The sequence below is a fragment of the Sus scrofa genome, chromosome 12 (genome assembly GCF_054392235.1).
Source record: "Sus scrofa isolate SSC_HxYL_T2T_F1_AM1 chromosome 12, Sscrofa_HxYL_maternal_Yorkshire_Landrace_v2.0, whole genome shotgun sequence".
NCBI classification, from domain to species: domain Eukaryota; kingdom Metazoa; phylum Chordata; class Mammalia; order Artiodactyla; family Suidae; genus Sus; species Sus scrofa.
Genome location: NC_139394.1, coordinates 18,505,800 through 18,527,903, shown reverse-complemented (window position 1 = coordinate 18,527,903; position 22,104 = coordinate 18,505,800). Strand labels below are relative to the sequence as shown.

The following is a 22,104-nucleotide window of genomic DNA, read 5'->3' as shown; positions in this document are numbered from 1 at the left end:
TCAGTGTGGCTCCTCAGATGGAGGGCACGGGCACACCCCTCCCACTTGCCCAGATGTCACCTCTCCTTGCCTGCCAGAAGCCAGGTCATCCTGTTGAGCCTCCAGAGGTGCTGCTAACGCTGCAGGCCACCAGGTCCCACTGCATGCCCACTGACCCAGCTCTCAGGACGGGCCTGAGGGCCCGAGTGTTGATACCTGTCTTCCCAGTTCTGCTCCTCTGGGCCTTTACACCCATCTCCCCCACCCCCCACCCCCTCCCGGGGAACCTGCCCCGGGGTCACCCAGGAGGCCTTTCCCTGACCCTCCTAAACCGCACCTGGTGTCCCTCCCCAGCCCTGGACCTGGTGGCTCCCGCTCCTGAGAACTCAGGCCTTCGTTCCCGCCCTTAGGTTGGGGCTGGGAGAGCACAGCCCTGGGCGGGGGGGGGTCTCTGCCCGGAGCCTTCAGAATCAGCAGCTGCGTTTCTTCTTGGCCTCCACCTCCCACATCAAGAAAGTTGATAGGAACCTATGCCACAGCTGCAGCAAGAGTGGATCCTTAACCCACTGTGCTGGGCCAGGGATTGAACCACAAGACCTCAGAGACAAGCCAGATCACTGACCCACTGTGCCACAGCGGGAACTCCTAAACTTGCCTCTTTATTTTGCTCTACTGTCCTCTCCAGGGCTCTTCTATGACACAGATTAAAAACCTGCTCCTAGGTTTCCCCAGGGCTCTGAGCTTCCCCACTCCCTGCTTGCTTTAACAAGGGAAGGGAGCTCAGATTCAAGAGCTGGAGGGAGGGGCCTAGGAAAGCCTGGAGGGGGAAGGAAGGCTTTAGGGGGTGGCTGGACTCCTTGTGGCAGAGGGCGGCCGCGGGTTCCCGTGACCTGCTCCGGGTCTCCAGGCAGCCATGGACTGGCTCTCCATAAGCCATGAGGACAGGTGGGCTGGACCATCTCATGGCCCAGAGAAAAGATCACCTGCCTGTGCTTCAGGAGGGGCCGAGGCAGCCCTCCGCATCCCGCCGAGACCAGGGGCTGGCGAGCAGGCTAAGCAGGTAGGCTGGAGGGGCTGGCACTCCCATCACCCCTCCGCTCCAGAGCAGGAGAGGGCCTCCGCCACAGGAGGTGGACTGGCACCTGCAGAACCCCAGGGAGGGTCAGCTGTGTCGTCAGGAGCCCTGGATGCAGATGTGGACAAAGAGCGTGGCTGGTGACAGCGAGGCCCCGTCCTTAGAAAGCAGGTGGATGTGGCGGTACCCTGCAGGGAGGGGGACCAGGCGTCAGCTTCCCTGCTCACCAGCCTGCAGGGCCAGGTGTGTAGAGTGCAGACTGCCTCCCCCGAGGCAGGGCCCGGCTGGGGAGAGGCTCTCGGAGGAGCCGGGTAGCAGAGGGAACAGGGTCTCGGAGGCCCAGACCCCCACCCCTTTCCGCCCCCATCAACCCACCAACCTTGCTTCAGGCTGTTGAGAGGCAGCGTAAACTGGCCCACAAAGTCATTGGGGGAGGTGGTGTCATAGTCCTCGACCACGAACCGGACCAGCGCCAGCTCCGGAGCCCGCAGCTGGAACTGCAGGGTCTGCCCCCAGCGGGGGTTGAAGCCTAGGGCACAGGCCTGGCAGTTAAGAGCCCGCCGCCACCAGGCCAGGCCTGCCCTGCACCTCTCCCGCCCTCTGCTGTCCCCCGCCCAGCCCGCACCAGCAGGGCCCCCACCGTTGTTGAGCACATAGTTGGTCTCCTTGCGGGCACAGTCTGAGGTCACCCCGTGGATCTCGATGCGCACCAGGGGGTCCACGATGGAGTTTGGCTTCTCGGCGTTCAGCTTGGGCAGCTGCTGTGCAGTCAGCACCTGCAGGGATGACGGGGAGCCTCAGCCTGGGCCCCACTGGGGCAGGAAGCCCCTGGCCCTCGGTACTCACCCCAAGCCTCCTGCAGGGGACGCAGAGACAGGCGGCCCTGCGCCGCCGGCCCCAGGCCTCCGCTGCCCTCAGGCTGCGCTCTGGGGAACCAGCCCTGACCCCGGGAAGGTCACTCTCCAGGCTGCTGACCTGGATGGTGAGCGTGGTTCTGGGGGGTCCAGGACACTCAGGGTCAAAGGTCGTGTCAGGCTGCCGCAGGCAGGCGGGTTTCAGGACGTAGCCACACTGCCCATTGATGAGGAAGCGCCCAGCGTTGAGGTCCATTTCGTAACCTGGCGTCTGGAAGTTCAGGGCCACTGTGGACACACCGGGGGCAGGACAGGGGTTCTCAGTGGCCCCCTCTCCTCAAGGCTCCGTTTCAGGGGTCTCCCTGGTCTTCCCTGCCAGACAGACCTTATGGGGAGAGGACTCAGCGCCTCTCCAGAGGGGGCGCAGGGTCCCACTGCCTGGGCAGTGCTGCCCCACGCCCACCATGGCTTGGGGAGGGCACATGGTGGCAGCCAGGGAACCCAGCCCCCAGCGTCACCTGCCCTTATCCCTGGAATCCCTCAAGGCCTGAGGGTGGGGCTGGGGCTGGGCCTGGGCCAGAGCCGAGACCCAAGGGAAAAGGAGCTTTCCCTCCCCACCCCAAGGGGGCCAGGCTCCTCCCCTTGGGCAGCGCTCAGCGTCCAGCCAGAGCCACCCCCCTCAGTGTGACTCCACGGGGACTGTCAGGTGTGTGTGTGTGTGTGAGTGTGAGAGAGAGAGAGAGAGAGAGAGAGAGAGAGAGAGAGAGAGAGAGAGAGAGAGAGAGAGAGAGAGAGAGAGAGGCACGTGGGACTGGAGGTTTTTAATCTCTACCTTCCTAAAAAATGTGAGATTTTACTCTGACAAGAACAAACAAGCCTGATTCGTGTTTCCCCACCTCCTTTGCTGACAAGTCTTTGTCTTTTTTGGGCTGCACCTGTGGCACATGGAAGTTTCCAGGCTAGAGGTCAAACTGGAGCTGCAACTGCCAGCCTACACCACAGCCACAGCCACACCAGGTCTGAGCCCCATCTGTGACCTTCACCACAGCTTGCAGCAATTCCGGATCCTTAACCCACTGAACAAGGGCAGGGATCAAACCCACATCCTCGTGGACACTATGTCATCAGGTTCTTAAGCCACTGAGCCATGACGGGAATTCCTGACAAGTCTTTCAGTGATTGTTATTCTCAACGAAACTCCTTTTCCCACCTTCTGGAAAGCTGTGTGGCCCCATCATCATTGGGGATCCAGGGCTTTCCAGAGGCCGCCCCCACAAAGCAGCCCCTGCCCACTCCCTCTCCTGCTGCCCCCGCTCACCCAGCTGACAGCCCGAGTTCCACATCTCCTGGGGACTGTAGTTGGCCGAGTTCATCCGCAGCCCCAGCGGGTAGACGCGGGTCAGCTGGTGGACGTTGTGCCTGACGAAGCTGTTCCCTGGGGGGCAGTGGGGGCAGGACTGTGACAGCCCCTGGGGTGTGTCCCTCACTGGGGGCCAGGGCCTGCCACCTCCCCCCATCCACCTCCGGGGACAATCTGGGGGCAGAGGCTGAACTCCTATCCCCAGCTGCCCCTGCCCCCACGCCTCCTTCTCTCTGATGGGGGTGGAGTGGGGCCCTCATGAGGAGCCGGCTGAAGTCCAGAGAGAGGCAGGGACCCCCCACCCCCGTCCCCGCAGTCTGGCACTGCCTCTTGCCGCACGTCCCCACATTCCTGACTCCGTGGGTGGAGCACCTGGCCCAGGCTGACACCTGCCACCGTTCATCACTCATCCCACAAGCACGCCTCCCGCCACGCCTTGGGTTCCAGGAACCCTTCCTGGACGTTCGGCCCCCGGGCCTTGGACAACCTGCTCCTCCTGCTTGGAAATCCCTGCCCCTCTTCACCTGGCCACTTCCTCATCCTTCCGTCAGGTGTCTCCACAGCCATCACCTGCTCAGGAATGCTCCTCTGACCTCACCCTCCTCTGCCACCAGCCTCCCTCACTCCCGTCCACCCCCACGCACCGTAATTACACTCGCGGTCCACGGAGGCCCACCGGGTGCGCACTCTGAGCCCCTCTCTGGGGTCCTCCTGAGCTCTTTACCGCCCCGGAGCCCTCTCCATCTCCTTTCCAGACCATCTTCAGCATCCCCCATCCCCCGGGAGCCTGCAGGTCCCCACGGCCCTCCTGCCCCAGATGCCCGACGTCCCGCTTCCTACCTGCCTCTCGGATGAGCTTCTTGGCCTTGCGCTCGCTGAGGGAGCTGACCTGGCCGGGCGGGGGCGGGGGCGGGGCAGGCCGCAGGGTCCGCAGGCGGGTGGCGCCGCAGTACACGGCCAGGGCCGACAGCTCCGGGGAGATCTGCTTGGCCTGGGAGACGCGTCTCCCAGGGGTCTGCCGGCTCCGGGCCCCGGGGGCCTCCTCCCTTCCGTCCCTCCGCCCCCCCACCCCCGCCCCGCGCTCCAGAGGGGTACCCAGCCCCTGCCCAGCCCGGGCCGGCCAGCCAGGCCCACTCACCCGCCGCCTCTGCTCTGCAGCCCCCGCCTCCTCTTCGTCATCCTCCTCTTCCTCCTCCTCCTCCCGGTCTGAGAGAATCCGACCCTCATCGCTCCGCGCGGCTGGCAGCTTCTTCCCCTTCACCAGGACCCGGCCTTTCAGCTGCTGTGGAGGCCAGCAGGGGAGGATGAAGCCCTCTTGCCCCTACGCCGGTCGGTGGGTCTGACATTCAGCCACCACTGCGTGAGGGGCCGGCTGGGGCTGGGGAGCAGGGCAGGAGCCACAGGCGGGTGATGCTTCTGATAGGAAAACCCTGTGAGGGAAACGGCCGCTGGGGCCATCCTCTGAGGCCCCGCCAAGCATCAGAGTACTTACTACGCGGCTGCCGGTGGCATGAATGAGGCAGCTCAGAGTTGAAGAAGAGGGCGCTCTGCTCAAAAAAGATCTCCCAAGCAGTTCCCGTGGTGGCACAGCAGAAACGAATCTGACTAGGAACCATGAGGTTGCGGGTTCGATCCCCGGCCTCACCCAGTGAGTTAAGGATCGGTCGTTGCTGTGAGCTGTGGTATGTATATAGTCGCGTGGATCTGGCGTGGCTGTGGCTGTGGCTGCGGTGTAGGCCAGTGGCTACAGTTCCAATTGGACCCCTAGCCTGGGAACCTCCATATGCCATGGGTGCGGCCCTAAAAAGCAAAAAACAAAAACAAAAACAAAAAAACCAAAAAACAACAACAACAAAAAAACTCCCAGGAAAGAAGTGCCTGTAGAACATGTGAGCACATGACCTTCTCTGTGTACCATTTGGAAGAGCAGATAGCTAGGAAAATTCTGGAAGGATACACAAGACACTGCTCAAGATGGTTACTTTTTTGAAACAGGACGGGGGTGAGCCCAAGTGGAGGAAAATCCTCTTTTACATCGTGTACGCTTTTGTATGGTTCCATTTTTTCTTTTACCATGTTATTTTAATACTAAAATATACATATAGGAGTTCCTGCTGCGGTGCAGTGGAACCAGCGGTGTCTCTGCAGCGCTGGGATGGAGGTTAGATCCCCAGCCTTGCGCAGTGGGTTAAGTATCCGGCATTGCGGCAACCGAAGCAGTAGGTCACAACTGGAGCTGATCTGATCCCTAGCCTGGGAACTCCATATGCCATGGGGCAGCCAAAAAAAAAAACAGGGGAAAAAAAATCAGAGTTCTCTCCATGGCTCAGAGGGTTAAGAATCTGACTACAGTGGCTTGGATTGCTTTGGAGGCACGGGTTCAATCCCCTGCCTGACATAGTGGGTTAAAGGATCCGGCATTGCAATAGCCGTGGCTCAGATTCAATCCCTAGCCTGGGAACTTCTGGATGCCATAGGTGTGGCCATTAAAAAAATAAATAAAATCATACACAAAGGTGGATCAACATTCCCGGCACAATTTGGAATTGGGAAGAGGAGAGTTTTCTCGGGGAGCTCCACTCCAAGGCCCTCAAGGTGGGAATGGCTGAGCCTGCAGGGGCTCTGTGGGAAGGAGGCCAAGGGAGCAGGGAGGTCAGAGCCAGGTCACGGCCCTTCAATGCCAGGCGAGATGGTGGGGTGTGTCTAGTCAAGATGGAAGGCAGACAAGCGACAAGGCCACACGGTGGCAGACATCGGATGAACAGAGAAGCGGGGGGACGGGTCCTGAACAAGGAGGTGGGCGGTGGCCCCTGGAGCCCGACCCTCCCCTCCCCCCGGGCTGAGGGTCTGGGAGCATCACCTCTGGGGACGGCAGCTCTTCAGGGTTCTGGGAGTCCAGCACCTGCGTCACCAGCATGTCCCCAAGGATGCTGCGGAGGTGGCGGGCCATGGTGGCCTGCTGCTCCAGCCCGCAGTGGTTCTCGAGGGACAGGATGACGGGGTATGGGGACAGCTGTTGGGGGGAGGGGGGACAGACAGCAGCTCAGGACCACTCCTCCCTCCCCCACCAGGACCTTGGCTACACCCAGTGGCTCCCCCACTTCAGGACAGGCAGGTGGAGGTGGGGCTCTGAAGAACCCACTCTGGGGGAGACTGAGTCGGTGGGGCAGAGGTCAGGCTGGGGGCCTCAGGAAGGGGTGGACTGTCTGGGGAGCTGAGGGTGGCTACAGGGGTGTTTTCCTTTAATAAATGCTCTTTATATGTTAATGACACTGACCATGTCATTTAGGCTGCCAGCTTTTCCTCCCAGCCCATCATTTGTGGCTGGTAAGATTTGCATAGCTTGACAGAAGTTGGCAATTTGACACAGATGCCACACCGAGCTTCTCCTTTATGACTTTCTCTTTGCCAGTCATCATTAGAATGCCCTTCTCTACCCACAAGGCTTTCTTCTGGAAATGTTGTGATTTTAATAGTTACTAAATACGGCGGTGGGTAAAGGGAGCCTCCCGCTCAGCTTTATTCTATGCCATTGGCCAGAATGCGCTCAGCAGCACGTGGTGAAAGTGACTCTGTGGGCAGGGGTTTCTTCTGGAAGGACCGAGAATGGCTGGGGTCCCTAGGAAGGCTCGGGCTGGGCGTGGGGTTCCGGGCTCACCGTGAAGGCGTGATCACGCACAGCCTGGACCACGTCTCGGAAGAGGATCTTGGAGGTGAGGGTGTGGCCGTGGTAGATGACAGGCTCCCCTCCTGGCCCCTCCCAGCAGTCCAGCTCCACGCAGCGGCATCCCTGGGCAAAGGCCCTGGGGACAGACAGAAGGACGGGCAGGGTGCTGTGTGGGTGGCACAGACCAGGGCAACGGACAGCAACCCCCTCCCCAGGAAGCCCACAGTGGGAGTTGAGCCCCACATCCCTGCACCCAAGCTGGGCTCCCAGACATGTCCACACCCACCCTGCCCGCCACCGTGGTACCTAACATAGGCCTCGGTGCTGCTGGGCCCGCCGATCTGAGAGTCGGTCAGATAGGTGTTGTGGGAGGAGGAGATGAAGTAGTGGGCGAGGGGCTGGTTCATGTCCTGGAAGACGCCTGTGTGGGCTGGGTCCAGGGCAGCCCCCTCGGGTGACAACAGGTACATCATGAAGCCGTCCAGGGTCATCAGCTCGTGCTGCTTGGCTGCAGGAATGGGTGGCAGGGGGTCAGGCCGCAAGGGGGCCTGTTGTCTGGTCCGAAATGCCTCAAATCTCACTCAGTAATAACGGGCACCTGTCTACTGATCAGACTCTACGGAAGTTATGCCGTTTAGTTTCAACTCAACCCAAATTATTTACAGGTGTGGCAGCTGACTCTCCACGAGGCAAGTAACCTGCCCAGGATGGCGCCCACAGCCAGGATCAGCGGAGCCCACTCAGCCCGGAACCCAGATCTATCAGATGCCAAGCCCTGGGCTGGGGGGGCCCCAATCCCGTCAGTCAGCCCCCTCACCTGTTTCGTTGAGCTCATAGGTGTGGATGAGCTGCTGGGCGCGGGCCAGCGTGGCGCCGTCCTCGCCCTGGTCCTCCAGGAACTCCAGCAGCTCAGGGGCGCTCAGCACGCGGTCCTCGCCCGAGTACCGGTGGAAGATCTCCTCCAGCTCCGGGCGTTTCAGCAGCCGTCGCAGGAACTCCTCGATCTCAGGCCCCTCCAGCCGCTCGTTGTTGGAGCGGTCACACTCCTGGAGAGCAGGAGGGGGAAACCAGAGGAGAAGGACACCCTGGGAGAGCCGGCCTGCGCCGGCGGGGAGGGGAGGCGAGCTCCCCATTTCCCGAGCAGAGAAAGCGAGAGCTAGAGAGGCTCCGGGTCTCCCTCAGCTGATAAATGGCAGGGCTGGGATTCAAAGGAAGGCCTTTTGGGTTCGGTACCTGTCCCTCTGCGCCATGACCTTCCTCCAGAATCAAGATGTGGGAGGGGAAACAGTGATCCCAGCACAGGGCTGAGCCCCTGGGGCCGAATTCCCTCTCTTGTGTGTGTGCCCTACCCTCAACTGCACACGTTCACACCCAGGGTCAAGGAAGAACACGTGATCGAATTTGCTTAGCGCAGTCCACCTGGAGCTGTCGGCCCAGTGTACACATGTGCCATGGTGCTCCTGTCTTTTTTTCTTTTCTTTTTTTTGCTTTTTAGGGCAGCACCTGTGGCCTATGGAAGTTCTCAGGCACTAGGGGTCGATTTGGAGCCGCAGCTGCTGGCCTATGCCACAGCCACAGCAACCCCTACATTGCAGCTCACAGCAACACCAGATCCTTAACCCACTGAGCGAGGCCAGGGATCGAACCTGCCTCCTCATGGAGACTAGGCAGGTTCATTACCACTGAGCCACAACAGGAACTCCCCCTCTTGTCTTTCACTGTCATTGGCCTGTTGTACAGGCAACATCCACACAGGTGTCTCCACGGGCTCAAACTGGGCCATGGAGGCAGAGCCCACCCGTGTGCCCCTGCGCTCCCACATGTGTGCATGGTCATGTGTGGAGGTGCAGGCCTGCACGCCCGGGGTCGTCCCTACCCTTGGGCTCTGCCTGGGGGTGAGGACAGGAGCTCTGGGCCACCACCCCCATCCTGGCCCAGCGGTCTCCCTGGGTTAAAAGCGTTTGTAGGCCCAGATGTGGCCTTTCTGCAGAGAGAGGCCACTCTGTCCACAAAGGGGAAGGGAACGGGTGCCTCGGGCGGCTGGGGGAGGGCAGAGAGCCGAGGGCGGGGGCGACAGGTGCCCACCTTGAAGAGGCGGTAGGCGTACATGTCGTTCATGTCCACGTTGACCATGAGCAGCAGGCTCTTGATCTCCTTGAAGCTCATCTTACTGTCCTGGTTGGAGTCCGCCCGGTGCAGATAGGAGTGGATCCAGGTGTGGGTGCTCAGGAAAGACCCGAGAAGGGCTGGGCCCCGCCCCCAGCGGACAGGTGACTGACAGGTACGTCACCTCCTCCCCCCGCCCCCGGGGCGTCCAGGTTTGGGGGCGGTGTTTTACTCTCCGCCTATGGACCCCCCCCCCGACCACGTGTCCTTCAGTCGCAGGCCATGGGCTCCCCAAGGGCGGAGCCATGCCTTCCTTGGGTCTGGGGCTCCTCCCGGGACGAAGCCTGGCCCCCCTCCACGCCCGGGGCCCACCCCACCGACTTCCAGGGAGGATATTGGTCGAGGCGCTCACGCTGGTTCATGGCGTCGAGGCGCGCGCGCAGCTTGGCCAGACCCCGCACCCAGCGCTGCGCCTCCTCGGCCGTGGGCGCCGCCAGGTCCAAGTTCTTGCGGCGCCCCTTGAAGGCGATGGTGAGGCAGCGCGCCGGCGCGAAGGCGCCCCCGAAGCGTCGCAGGCCCTCGGACTGGTGGCCCTCGCGGACGGCCTCGATGTGCTGCACGTAGACTGCGGGGAGGGACCAGACACGCACGACTGGATGACGACGGGGTGGTCGGGCCGCCACGGTCCCCAGCCCCCACCCGCGCCCGCCGGCCCTGGCTCACAGATGTGCTGAGACGGCGCGCGCCGGATGCGCCGCTGGAACCACACGCTCAGGCCGTCCTCCTGCAGCCGGTAGAACCGCTCCTTGTGCCACGTCCGCGAGCGGATCTTGCAGAGCGTGGAGCCCTGCAGCATGGCACGCACGTCCTCGTCCTCGGTCAGGCCTGCGGGGATGGAAGGCCATGGGCATCCTGGCTGGACCTGGCTGGCCCTGCCCGCAGGCTCCCTCTAACCCTCCTCCCAGCTGGGAGCCTCCTGGAACCTCTGCAAACCCTCCCAGGCCGCTCTTGCTCCTTGTGACGTGTGGCAATACTGGCTTGGGCTCTAGGCTTTTCTGCCAAGGACTGTGCCTGTTGTGTCCCACCCGGCCTCCCTCTGAGTGCCGGTAACAGCCTGCCCTCCTCCCTGCCCAGAGGCCTCCTTTGGAGGCCCTCTGACCAGAGCAATGGCTCAAACAGCGCCTAGAATTCAGGCCTCACCAGAGGTCGCCCTTTCTGCTGCTCCTCTGTATCTCAGCCTCCAGCCTTCAAGCCCAGAATCTGCCATCAACAGGCCTTTTCCTTTGACATGAAATCTGACCTTCAAGAGGGTAGACTCACTATCTAACCTGAATCTTTCTTGCTGCAACTCAAGCGCCTCACCTCTGCTTTCCCAAAGACAAGGCAGGACAGCAGAGGCTACTCGGAGGCTCGAGGGTCTCAGGCCAACATGCCAAGCCCAGCCTTGCCTGGGCCAACCTGGGGCTGACCTCCAAATGCCCTGGTGGGGCCCAGCTGAAAGCATGTTCTCCTGTGACGCTTGGTACTCCCCGTTGCCCAGCCACTGTCACAACTCCCATGTCACCCCTCGGCCCGCATGTGCTCTCCCATCACAGCATCCACATTCCTTAATGAGACAAAATGCTTACAAAGAACCCACTACATGCCAGACCCTGGTCATGTAGAAACGCAAGAGCAGGAGTTTCCGTCATGGCTCAGCGGAAATGAATCTGACTAGTATCCATGAGGACACAGGTTCGATCCCTGGCCCCACTCAGTGGATTCAGGCTCCAGCATTGAGCTGTGGTGTAGGTTGAAGACACTGCTCAGATCTGGCATTGATGTGGCTGTGGCGTAGGCCAGTGGTTACAGCTCCGATCCGACCCCTAGCCTGGGAACCTCCATATTGCCGCTGGCATGGCCCTACAAAGACAATAAAATATAAATAAATAAATAAGCAAACAAGTGCAGAGATGCTTCAGGAATTTGCCAGCATTCCATGGCTGGGAAGTGATGGAAGCAGGTTTCACATCCTGGAGGTCAGTCTCCAGCACCTTTACCTTTGGCTGCTACACTGACCCCTCTGCTTCTGCTTCTCTCCTCCTCCACCCGCCTCCCTGCAGCCACCCTGGACTTGGGGAGGTGGGAAAGAGCAGGAAGTCAAATCCCAGCTCTGTCACTTCCCAGCGACACGGCCTTGGAGGCACCCCCCCAAGTCTTGTGCTCTCCATTCATAAAATGGAGACGATGACGCTCCCTGCTGTGACAAAATCCAAGATTCAGCCAAGATGCTGCCCATCCCAGTACCGCCACGATCTGCTTGGATTCGCTTCAGCAAGGGTCAAAACCTAAGGTTTATGAGCCAGAGGACAATGGAACGGTTGGGAACTGGCCAAACTGTAGGGTCCACACCCTTTGGAAGGAGGGGCGCAGCCAGGAGTGGATGAGGGCCCGGAGTTTCCAGAGAGCAGGAACCTGGATTTCTATGTGAAATCTCCAGATTTTTCAATGTTGGCAGTTAAACCAAATTGAAACAAAAAAAAAATCCAAAACCACCACTGTGTGGGCCAAAGGAAACAGGACAGTGGGCCTCTCTTCCTCCCTTTATTTTAACAAGCTCCCAGCACTGGGTTTGGCTTCAGGGTTTATGGTTCCCAGGCCCCTGCTTGTCCAACTGCAAATCCTGACCTGAGGAATCAAGTCTAAATTCCTGGGCCTTCCTCTCACTCTCTCTAGGAGCCTTTGTAGGATCCTTTTCCCATAATGGAGTCCTTTAAGGACTACCTCCTCCAGGAAGCCTTCCTTGATTTGTCCTCAAAAGGGCATTCTCCCTCCCTGACCACCGCCAATGCTCTTTACTATAATTAAAACGCCACACCTAAATTGTGATTTCAGTGGACTTTAATAAACCCAAGCAGTGGGATATCCTCACCTCAGTGCTTATCCCAGAGATAGGCTTGCAGCCAGAGTTTTCTGAAAGGAGAGACAGATGGACAGACAGCTAATGGACTAAGGGCATCCTAACCCCAGCCCTGAGCAATCTGTTCTGATTTAAGGGCAGAAGTCTTATAGGTCAAGATTTCTCACCCCAGCTGTGCTTCAGAATCACCTGGGGACACACACACACACACACACACACACACACACACACACAAATTATATATATATATAGCTTCTTAGGGCCACACCTGCAGCATATGGAAGTTCCCAGGTGCTAGGGGTCGAATCTGAACCACAGCTGCAGGCCTACACCACAGCCATAGCCACGTGGGGTCCGAGCCGCATCTGCAATCTACACCAAAGCTCACGGCAGAGCCAAATCCTTGACCCACTGAGCAAGGCCAGGAATCGAACGAACCTGCATCCTCATGGATACTAGGCAGGTTTGTTTCCACTGCACCACAACAGGAACTCCTGGGCATCTGTATGTTTGAAACCCTACGCCACGACTTCGAGGGCAACACTGATTGAGAATCCGGGACTCAGGGGCAGGAGGAGGAAGCTGCCATCCTTAGGAGGCTCTGGGCTGCCCTAGAGCCCATCTGCGACCCCAGTGGCCGCAAGGGGTCTCTCAGAGTTTAGACCGTAGCCTTCTGGAAGGATCAGAGCCCGCTCAGTGCCACCTAGACAGGAAGGGGAGGTGGATCGCTCCTCCTTTCAGACAAAGAGCTGGAACACGACATGTGCCAGGCCAAGGGACTCACCAGATCATCAGCCCCCACTCTCCACATCGCAACTTCGAAATCCCCCCACCCTGAGGAACAACGGGGTGGGGGGCAAGGCTGGCGGGGGAACCTGCCGTGCCCCCAGGACTGAGCCCACCCCTCCTCCACCTCCTCAGCTGCGGGAAAGGGGACTCCTCGTTCCCATGACAACCAGGCTCTGCAGCTGGGGCCACCTCCCCTGACTGGCAGCCTTGCGATGCCAAGCCTGTAGCTGGGGGGGGGCTGGTGAGTGACTAAGCCCGGAAATGGAGGTGAGTCACCAGGGGCCTGTTTTGTCCAGAGTCTTCTGCAAACAGGACATGGAGAAAGGCAGCCTGAATCCCTGACGAGCCCCCCAGTGGGACAGGTTCCCACGTTGAGAGAGCCCTGCTCCTGGCCCTCACTCCCAGCTCCCCAGGAGCCTGTCAGGGGAAGGGGTGACACTCCATTCTGCCCAACCAAGCAGCACAGGCCCCCACATCACGCTGTCCCTTGGCCACACTGTCCCCTGACCATACGGCCAGTGGAAAAACCACATGGAATGAGGGTGAAGTGCCAGGCTGCGCCAGGTGCTGAGTCCCTGGGTGGGTACCTCTATTTCTCCATTACTTGTGCTTCTGAACCCATAGGTAGTGAGGGGTCTGGGGTGTCAGATGGGAAGGGCAGGACCAACAGAGATAAGGGGGTGAAGTCAGGAGAAGGACCCATGCCCTGGGCAGTGATGCTGGGAAGGGCCTGGCTCTCTCCCAGCCACCCAGGAAACATTTCAAGTCCTGCCAGACCCAAACCCACAGATGTTTCCTCAACCTCATTCCTACCTGAGCCCGCCTCCCTCCTGGGTTTGTCTATGCATCCGTCTCTGCCTTGAACCTGGAGCTGGGCTGGGCCAGTACCATGGCCGCCTTGGCCGAGCAGGTGGGAGAACAATCATGAAATAATAGCAGTAAAAAATGAGGACAAACTCTAGTCAAAAGATGGAAATAATCCAATAATTTTTTTTTTTTACAGTCTTTTCTGGCTACAGGTTTATTCAACACAAAACAATCTCTTCCGACTTAACTGATGTGGCTGACCACGTCCACGACCAAAGCCGCCTCTGATTCATCAACAGATGAATAGATAAGCAAAATGTCGTCTGTCTACAGAGTGGGATATTATTTAGCCATAAAAAGGAGTGAAATCTGGAGTTCCCATTGTGGCTCAGCGGTAACGAACCCGACAAGTATCCATGAGGACACAGGTTCGATCCCTGGCCTCGCTCAGTGGATTAAGGTTCCAACATTGCTGTGAGCTGTGGCATCAGTCACAGGTGGGGCTTGGATCCTATGTGGCTGTGGCTGTGGTGCAGGCCAGCAGCTGCAGCTCTGATTCAACCCCTAGCCTGGGAACTTCCTTATGCCTCAGGTGCAGCCCTAAAAAGACCAAAAAAAAAAAAAAAAAGGAGTGAAGTCTGACCTATGCTACCACATGAACCTTAAAAACATGATGCAAAGTGAAGTGAAATAAGCCAGATCCCAAAGGATTCCATTTATATGAGGTACCTAGAACCAACTCAGAGAAACAGATTTACATCATTTATGACTCAACTTAAAAAAATTCAGAAAGTAGGGAGTTCCCATTGTGGCTCAGTGGGTTAAGAACCCGGCTAGTGTCCATGGGGATGTGGGTTCGATCACTGGCCTCATTTGGTGGGTGAAGGATCCAGTGTTGCTGTGGCTGTGGCATAGGCCGATTTGACCCCTAGCCTGGGAACGTCCATATACCGCAGGTGCATCTGTGGAAAAAAAAAAAAAAATTCAGGAAATAAATTAGAGGTTACTAGGGGCTGTGGAAAGGGAGGAATGGGGAACTATGGCTTCATGGTTACGGTTGCTGTTTAGGGTGATGGAAAAGTTTTGGAATTCGTACAACATTATGAATGTAATTAATGCTACTAATTACCCACCTAAAAATGGTTTAAATGGACAATTTTATACTGTAAACATATTTTAGCATAATCTAAAAAAAAAATAGTAATGTAATAGGCCAGAACCAGTGTACACTTTTTTGGTATCTTATAAATGCACTCTAATCTTCTTTTAATTAATTTTCTTTTTTTTGTCTTTTTGCCTTTTCTTGAGCCACTCCCACGGCATATGGAGGTTCTCACGCTAGGGGTCCAGTCGGAGCTGTAGCCGTTGGCCTACATCAGAGCCACAGCAACGCGGGATCCGAGCCACGTCTGCAACCTACACCACAGCTCACAGCAATGCCAGATCCTTAACCCACTGAGCAAGGCCAGGGATCGAACCCGCAATCTCATGGTTCCTAGTTGGATTCGTTGACCACTGAGCCACAACAGGAACTCCTTCATTAATTTTTTTTATGGCTACACAGTGTATGGAAGATCTGGGGCCAGGGATCAAATCCAAGCTGCAGCTGTGACCTGGAACAACGCTGGATGCTTAACCCACTGTGATGGGCTGGGGATCAAACCTGTGCCACCACGGAGACAATGCCAGATCCTTAACCTGCTGTGCCACAGCAAGAACTCCCCAGTATACACTTTAAATGGTTGAATGGTGTGGTATGTGAATTAATTCTCAATAAAGCTGTTAAAGAGGCACAGAGCAGCTAAGGACCTTGTCCAGGGTCTCAGGACGGTAAGCGGTGGAGCTGGGGTGTGGTGAGAGTTGGGGAGGCCTCACCCAAAGGGCTCTCTGTGGCGGGAAGGAGTACATACGGCCCTCCGTTTGGGGCCGGCTCCCCAATAAATATTATTGAAGAAGGACACCAAGGCAGTGCCCGAGAGGGAAGAGGGACCCTGGTACCTGGCTCCATCTGTGCTCCCCAGTCCCACGGCCTCCAGCTGGGCCCCTCTCCTGCCCAGCCCAGTAGTTCCCTGCTCTCAATTGGGCCCGTACACCTTCCCTGAGTCGCCGGCTTATCTCAGCCTCCAGAGACGGGCCAGGAGGTGGCAGGGAACGGGCAGTTTCCCAACGACCACTTTCAGCCTGGGCGGTCTGGGCCACGTGCAGGTCTGTGGCCAAGGCTGGGGGGCAGGAAACTGCCTTAGTGGCAGAGCTGGAAGGGGCTGTGGGGAGGCCAAGTTCATCCCTGGCCCTGAAATCCCCCTCTTCTCACAGACAGACCACTGATGACCAGAGAGGACAAGCCTTGTAGGCTGAAAAGAGTGCGGGTGCCCAGGACAGGGATGGACGCAGGGGCTGGAGCGGGCTGGTGGCAGGGGTGGGAGGCACTGTGTGGTCACGGGGCATGTGTGCAGAGCGCAGGGTAAGGAGTGAAGGTGTGTGTAGGATGGTGTGTGCACACGTGTGCGTATATGTGGGGGGGGTTGGTGGGTGGGAGGAAGGTGGTCAGCTTGGGGTGGAAACCAGGCTCTGGGTGTGTGTGCGTGCTGGTGCACACTCAGGAAGGGCACCGGGACTCCAGCAAGAATGTGAGACATGCAGGGAACAGCGGCAGCCCAGCTTCATGCCAGCGGTGGGGGGAGGGAAAGAAGAGCGGCTTTTCCCAGTGCCTGAGACCATGAGGCTCTGGGCGGGGACAGGCACTGGCGAGGGGTCTCAGACACCTTCCCACTGGAACTCTCTAGCCGGCAGGCAGCCCTAGCACCTCAGGGACCAAGCCTGTCCCCTCGCCCTGATGGGCCGCCACACCCAAGGCAAGAACCAGTGGAGCTCAGCCCAGAACTGGTAACATTCCTTGAAGCATCGACAACCTCGAGGGGTGGGGGGGAGGCAGGCGGGGGTGGGGATGGGGGGGGTGGAGTGGGGGGGACATAGTAGGATAAGGTGACAGCTTCCCTCTCAGCAGGGCCAGGCCAGAAGTGAAACCTGTTTGGGGACAGAGGCCGTGGAAGAGGGGATGGCTCCGCAGAGCTGAGGAAGGAGGAGAGGGGGGGAGGCTCACAATGCATGACAAAGCCAGCGCCCCCCAGTCCTGCTGATGTGACCAGGAAGGTGGCCCAGCCCTCCCCACCACCCAGGCCAGGCACCTGCCCAGACTGGGGGCTGCTCTGAAGACCCCCCCCCCGCCCCGTTGCTGGCCTCGCCCCTGGAAGCCCTACTCACCCTGCAGGAGAGGTCCTGGGCCGGCCATCGGGAGCACCCCCTTGCCCTGCGGCATTTGGTGGTGTGTGCAGATCGGGGAGGGAGGGGAGCAGATTCTGCCACCTCAGTGCTTTGCTGGGGGCCGGATTAGGGGCGGGGTGGAGCATGAGCGGTCCAGGGGCAGTCCTGGGGCCTCTGGGGAGATAGGGCTGCCAGATAAAATTCAGAATGCCCAGTTACATTTGAATTTCAGATACACAATATTTTAGTATCCATAGGTCCCAAATTACTTCTTGTGTATCTGAAATTCGCATTTAACTGAGCATCCTGTATTTTTTTTTTCTTCTTCTCTTTTTTGGCCACCCTCATGGCATATGGAGTTCCCAGGCCAGGGATCAGATCGAGCCACAGTTGCCACCTAACCACTGTGCCAAGTATCCTGCATCCCAGCACTCCCAAGACACTGCCGATCCCATTCTGCCACAGTGGGAACTCTGAGCATGCTGTAATTTTTTTGGCAGCCCTAGGAGGACACCACTGGAGGCTGGCAGAGCCACTGTGGGGGAGAGGTACAGCAGTCTTCCTCCGCACCCCACCCCCACCCCCCACCGCCAGCAAAAATCACTCATTCAGTCCTTGTGTTAGGAGCTTGGACTCCGGGCCACACTTCCTGGATTCAAATCCTCTTTTAGCTACTTCCCAGCTTTGAATCTTGGGCAAGTTCCTGAACCTCTGGGAACCTCGGTTTCCTCATGTGTAAAATGAGGCTAAGGGTTCCACCTGCCCCATAGGGTTGTGTCATTAAATGAGCTAATAGGTGAAAAGCACTGGCGCAGTGTAGGCAGGTGTTAACACTCATTCATCTGCCAATAAAGAGGCATCGTTGAAAACGAAGGCTTTGGTGGCAGACAGATGCTGCCGCCTCTTAGCTCGCCTCTTAGCTGTGTGGCCTTGGTCCCCTCCCTCTGTCATGTGAAGACAGTGGCGGCACCTTCCCAGGGTGGCTGGCCGAGGATTAAGTGGGTTCTGGGCTTCGGTGAGCTCAGCACTGCGCCCGCTGCTCTTCAGCTCCTCCCCAGCTTCCTGGGGGCAGGCCAGGCCAGCAGCCCAGCCTGGGGTGTGGGAGCAGAGAGGAGTGGACCCCCGGCTCCACAAATGACTTCCACTCAATGTGGGGGCTGCTGCCCCTCCCCTTCCCCCCAGTTCCTCCCGGGATGACCCTCCAGGACTTTCATTTTCCTTTATTTCCCTTATTTTTTTATTATTATTTTTTTTTTGGGGGTCTTTTTGCCATTTCTTGGGCTGCTCCCAGGCTAGGGGTCTAATCGGAGGTGTAGCCACCAGCCTATGCCAGAGCCACAGCAACGCGGGATCCCAGCTGCGCCTTCAGCCTACACCACAGCTCACGGCAACGCCAGATCCTTAACCCACTGAGCAAGGGCAGGGATCGAACCCGCAACCTCATGGTTCCTAGTCGGATTCGTCAACCACTGCGCCACAACGGGAACTCTCTATTTCCCTTACTTATAAGCCTTTGACTCCGAGCCCCTCCCTGCCCCAGTCTCCAGACCTGATCTGAAAGAAAATCTGTTCTCTGTTAGCCAAAGGGGTGTGGTGACCAGGGTGACAAGGCACAGCCCTGAGGGTCATTTCGGGACAGGCAGCAGCTGCAGGGGTCTGAGTGGAAGCTACCTGAGTGGTAGACCTAGGCCTTGGCCTTGATAGTCTGAGCAGCTGGGCCCTGGGACGCCTGGGTTTCGCCTCCATCCTGTCCCTGGACTCGGCGAGGCCTGGCCAGGAGACCTACCCCCGGAGCTTGACACTGCTTTCTCAGAAGGCAGTCATGCAGCAGGATGGTCCAGCGGTGAGGAGGGGGGATGGCCCAGATGACATTCTGACACTCGCATAGTTCATGACAGTGTCACTGTGACAGGCTGCCTGGAGCTCCCGTGTGCCTTAGTCAGAGCTGCTGAGTCTTGGGCTCGGCTGTAATTATTCGTCTACAAGTGTCGCCTGGTGCTAGACTGCGCTCCCCCAGGGCAAGGTGCTGTGTCCTCCGTAGCCCCAGCCCTGGCACCTCACCCTGGCCCGCTGACAGGACTTAGTGAACACGTGTGGGACAGGGAGGCAGACAGGTGTGCGGGAGCATCACCTTGGCCCTCCCATGGCGCCCTTGACCCCCGCAGGGGCTGCCTCCCCCTGGGGCTGCTTTTCTAGCCCAGTGCCAGCCCCTGGCCCTCTTGGCGGCCCCTCAACTCCCAATGGCCACCCTCCTCTCCCCACCCCCTCTGCTCCTTTTCCCAGAGGGTGACACTGCCAGCCACCAGAGACACCTTTCAGATCCTGCCAACTGCAGAGTGCGGCCCAGCCTACCTTCTGGTGATTCTGGGATCGATCTCAGCTGCACAGGCCCACGCCTGCACGCCAGCTGCCACAGCCTGCAAAACGGACCCTCAGCCTTCCTCCTGGGGGTCTCCCACTTTCACCCCAGCCTTTGTCCCACCCATCCCTATTCTGCACAGCTCCTGCCTCTCTCCCCCTGCCTGGGACCTTCCCAGAACCCTGCTTCCCAGGGAAGAGAGAGAGAAAGCCTGTAACCCTCTAAGGAGGGGCCTAGGGGATCCAGCCTCCACCTGTCTCCCCCCTTCTCCTCACTCCAGTCTCCGCCCAGCTCTGGGGTGCAGCTGGGGCACCCCAGCATCTCCCTGGCCCCTCCCCACATAGCCTGGTGCCTTTGCTTCCTTGTCTGACCTCCTTGCTGGTGCCTCAGCTCTCTGAGGGCCAGCACCAAGTCCGTATTGTTCAGTACTGAGTCCCCAGGGCACAGCATACCATAGGCACTCAATAAATACCTGCTGAATGCCTGTGCGGGTGATGGGGAGAAAGGCAGAGATCGTGTCTCCTGCCTCTGTAAGGAGAGTGCCAGGCATGGTGCTCAGAAAGCAGCACTCAGTAAATTCAGGTCACACGAGCGAGGGGCCGTAGAAATAAGAACAGGAGGGAAGACAGGCAGTGTGGCCTCGGAATTTGGCCCCAAGATTCACGCAGCAGCCCTGCCCTCCCGTTCCCTCAGCCCCACCTCCAGCCTCTCCATCATTAACTCTTCTACCAACCACAGTTCTACGAGACCACTTCAGCTTTACAGTACTTTTTTTTTTTTTTTCTCTTTGCCTTTTCTTGAGCCGCTGCCATGGCATATGGAGGTTCCCAGGATAGGGGTCTAACCAGAGCTGTAGCCACCGGCCTATGCCAGAGTCACAGCAACATGGGATCTGAGCCTCGTCTACAACCCACACTACAGCTCACGGCAACGCCGGATCCTTAACCCACTGAGTGAGGCCAGGGATCGAACCCGAAACCTCATGGTTCCTAGTCGGATTCGTTAACCACTGAGCCACGACAGGAACTCCAGCTTTACAGTACTTTACATCGCACAAAATAATCTCACAATACACACCCCATTCAAGGTCTCAACTCCCCCGTCAGTCCCGCTTTGCCCAGACTCAGAGAGGGTACCAGAGGCAGTGTGGGGGGCATGCCAAGCTTTGCCCTTTGGTAAAGGCTGTGTGGCCATAGACAAATTCCTTGCCTTCTCTGAGTCAGTGTCCTCCCCTGTAAAACGAGGGTCACACCACCTACCTCTCAGGCAGGGGAAGGCTGAAGGTCACCACATCTGTAACCACCCAGGGCCACCTGGGTCTGGGGGATGCTTAACAAACCACAGTTACATTCCTTTCCCCCCAGTGACTTCCCCCAAATCTGAGAGGGCAGCTCTGGCTTTCTGACGCCACAGGTCAGTGTTCTCACCAGTTAGACCAGTCCTACCAGTGCTGTGTGGCTGCTCTGACCCCAGTGGGGGCTGCAGGACTGGAGGGCTGGCTTGAGATGTCAGCCTCTTCTACAATTTTCACGCCTTCCTAAGGGGGCCAAGAACCCAGGATTGGGGAGCACAGGGTTGGGGAGGGGGTGAGGGACACCACCTCAAGCCTGTCACTCCCACTCCGCTCTCCTGGCCTTTTGGGACCCCAGTCCGCGTCGCTCGCCCAAACTCCCACTCCACACGCCCCGCGGGCGCCTCCTGGTGGGAACAGACCTGGGAACCTCGGGTGACCCCAGGTGCGACCCCCGGCCGGAACGGGGCTGGCGTTCCCTCTCTCGCCAGACCCCCACAGCCCCACTGGGAGGCCCACGAACGGCTCCCCGGAACACCCCGACCCTCCCAGCTTGCGCCCCCCGGGCCATCCGCGCCCTCCCAGAGCCGCCCCGGCCGCTCACTGACCCATCTTCTTCAACGCCCGCAGCCCGGGCCTCTTGGTGCCGCCGTCCTGGGGCGCGGGCGGGGACGGGAGCGCGACGGGCGCTGCGACCTGGGCCGGCACGGGGGGCTCCTCTGGCCGCCGGTGGCGGCTCCTCCAGAGGCCGCACAGCATGGCTCGGGGGTGGTGGGGGGACCGGGGCCGGGCCCCGGGACTCTGCGTGCGGTGCCGAGTAGAGAAACTTAGCGGCGCCAGGAGGGAATCGGGAGGAGGAGGTGTCGGGAGGAGGGAGAGAGGGAGGGGCGAGGGTCAAGGAAGGAGGGGCCGGGAGGGACGGGGCGGGGCCAGGACGGCGCCGGGGGGGCGGGGGGGGGCGCGAGGCTGCGGCGCGAGGGGGGCGGTGACCCCGGGCGGGGATCTGTGCCCCGGCGGAGGTGTGCGGAGGGAGCCCGGTCCGCGCCCCGGAGTCCCTGCGTTCGCCCCCAGCTCCTGAATCTGCCTCCCCATTCTCCGATCGGTCTTCGAATCCCGGTCCTATCCCACTCCCGAGCTCCTTGGTGCGGGGGAAGCGGCGGAAGGGGCCTGAGCTGCCCTCAGTACAGACGGAGGACCTCTCTCCACCCTCCCCTTCCCCGACCCACCCGAGAAAGGAGCCAGACTGGGCTCGGGGTCTGTGGGCGGGCTCGCCCAGGGCCTAGGGTTCGAGGGCCCACAAAGAGGATAGAACCCCAGGAGCTGAGCGGGGCGACAGGGTGCAAAGGCCCGAACCGGAGCGGGGGCAGCGGGCACTGACGGGAGAGGTGGAGGGAGGAGGGCTCCGGCTGTGACATCATAGGATTAACCCTCTCCGCGCCCGGCCACTTGCTGCCCCCAAAGGGGTAGAAGGCTCGAAGATGACTGGTCTGGAGAAGGTGGGCGTTAAGTCTGGAGTCCTCGGCAGAATCTCGGTTCTGGGGACCGAGGCTTGGACCGTTTGGCACCCCCACTGGGTGTTTGAGAGTACCCGGACGGCCACCGCACGTTACACAGATGTCCGCGACATCAAGCTGTGGATGAGCGTCGAGTGCGGATT

The 22,104-nt window shown here is 59.2% G+C and overlaps 1 protein-coding gene across 8 annotated transcripts; it reads right to left on the bottom strand.

Annotated features, from left to right (window-relative positions):
* Positions 1-593: 593 nt before the first annotated feature.
* Positions 594-21,792, bottom strand: PLCD3 (phospholipase C delta 3). Of its 8 annotated transcripts, none has more exons than XR_014821057.1 (16): positions 21,674-21,792; positions 21,056-21,248; positions 9,765-9,926; positions 9,438-9,666; positions 9,021-9,150; positions 7,753-7,981; positions 7,242-7,443; positions 6,927-7,071; positions 6,129-6,281; positions 4,407-4,550; positions 4,109-4,259; positions 3,227-3,838; positions 2,030-2,196; positions 1,695-1,830; positions 1,434-1,583; positions 594-1,242 (listed from the first exon to the last, which is right to left on the bottom strand). XR_014821057.1 is itself a non-coding variant. In XM_003131325.5 (16 exons), exons 2-16 carry the CDS (start codon positions 21,204-21,206, stop codon positions 1,154-1,156), a joined length of 2,355 nt encoding a protein of 784 aa, XP_003131373.1. In that variant the 5' UTR covers positions 21,207-21,248; positions 21,674-21,792; the 3' UTR covers positions 594-1,153. The 8 variants fall into 8 exon arrangements, 5 of the variants coding, with proteins under 5 accessions (XP_003131373.1, XP_020922504.1, XP_084840338.1 ...); XM_003131325.5 differs by having other exon boundaries at positions 3,227-3,343; XM_021066845.2 differs by having other exon boundaries at positions 3,227-3,343; positions 4,407-4,547.
* Positions 21,793-22,104: the final 312 nt, after the last annotated feature.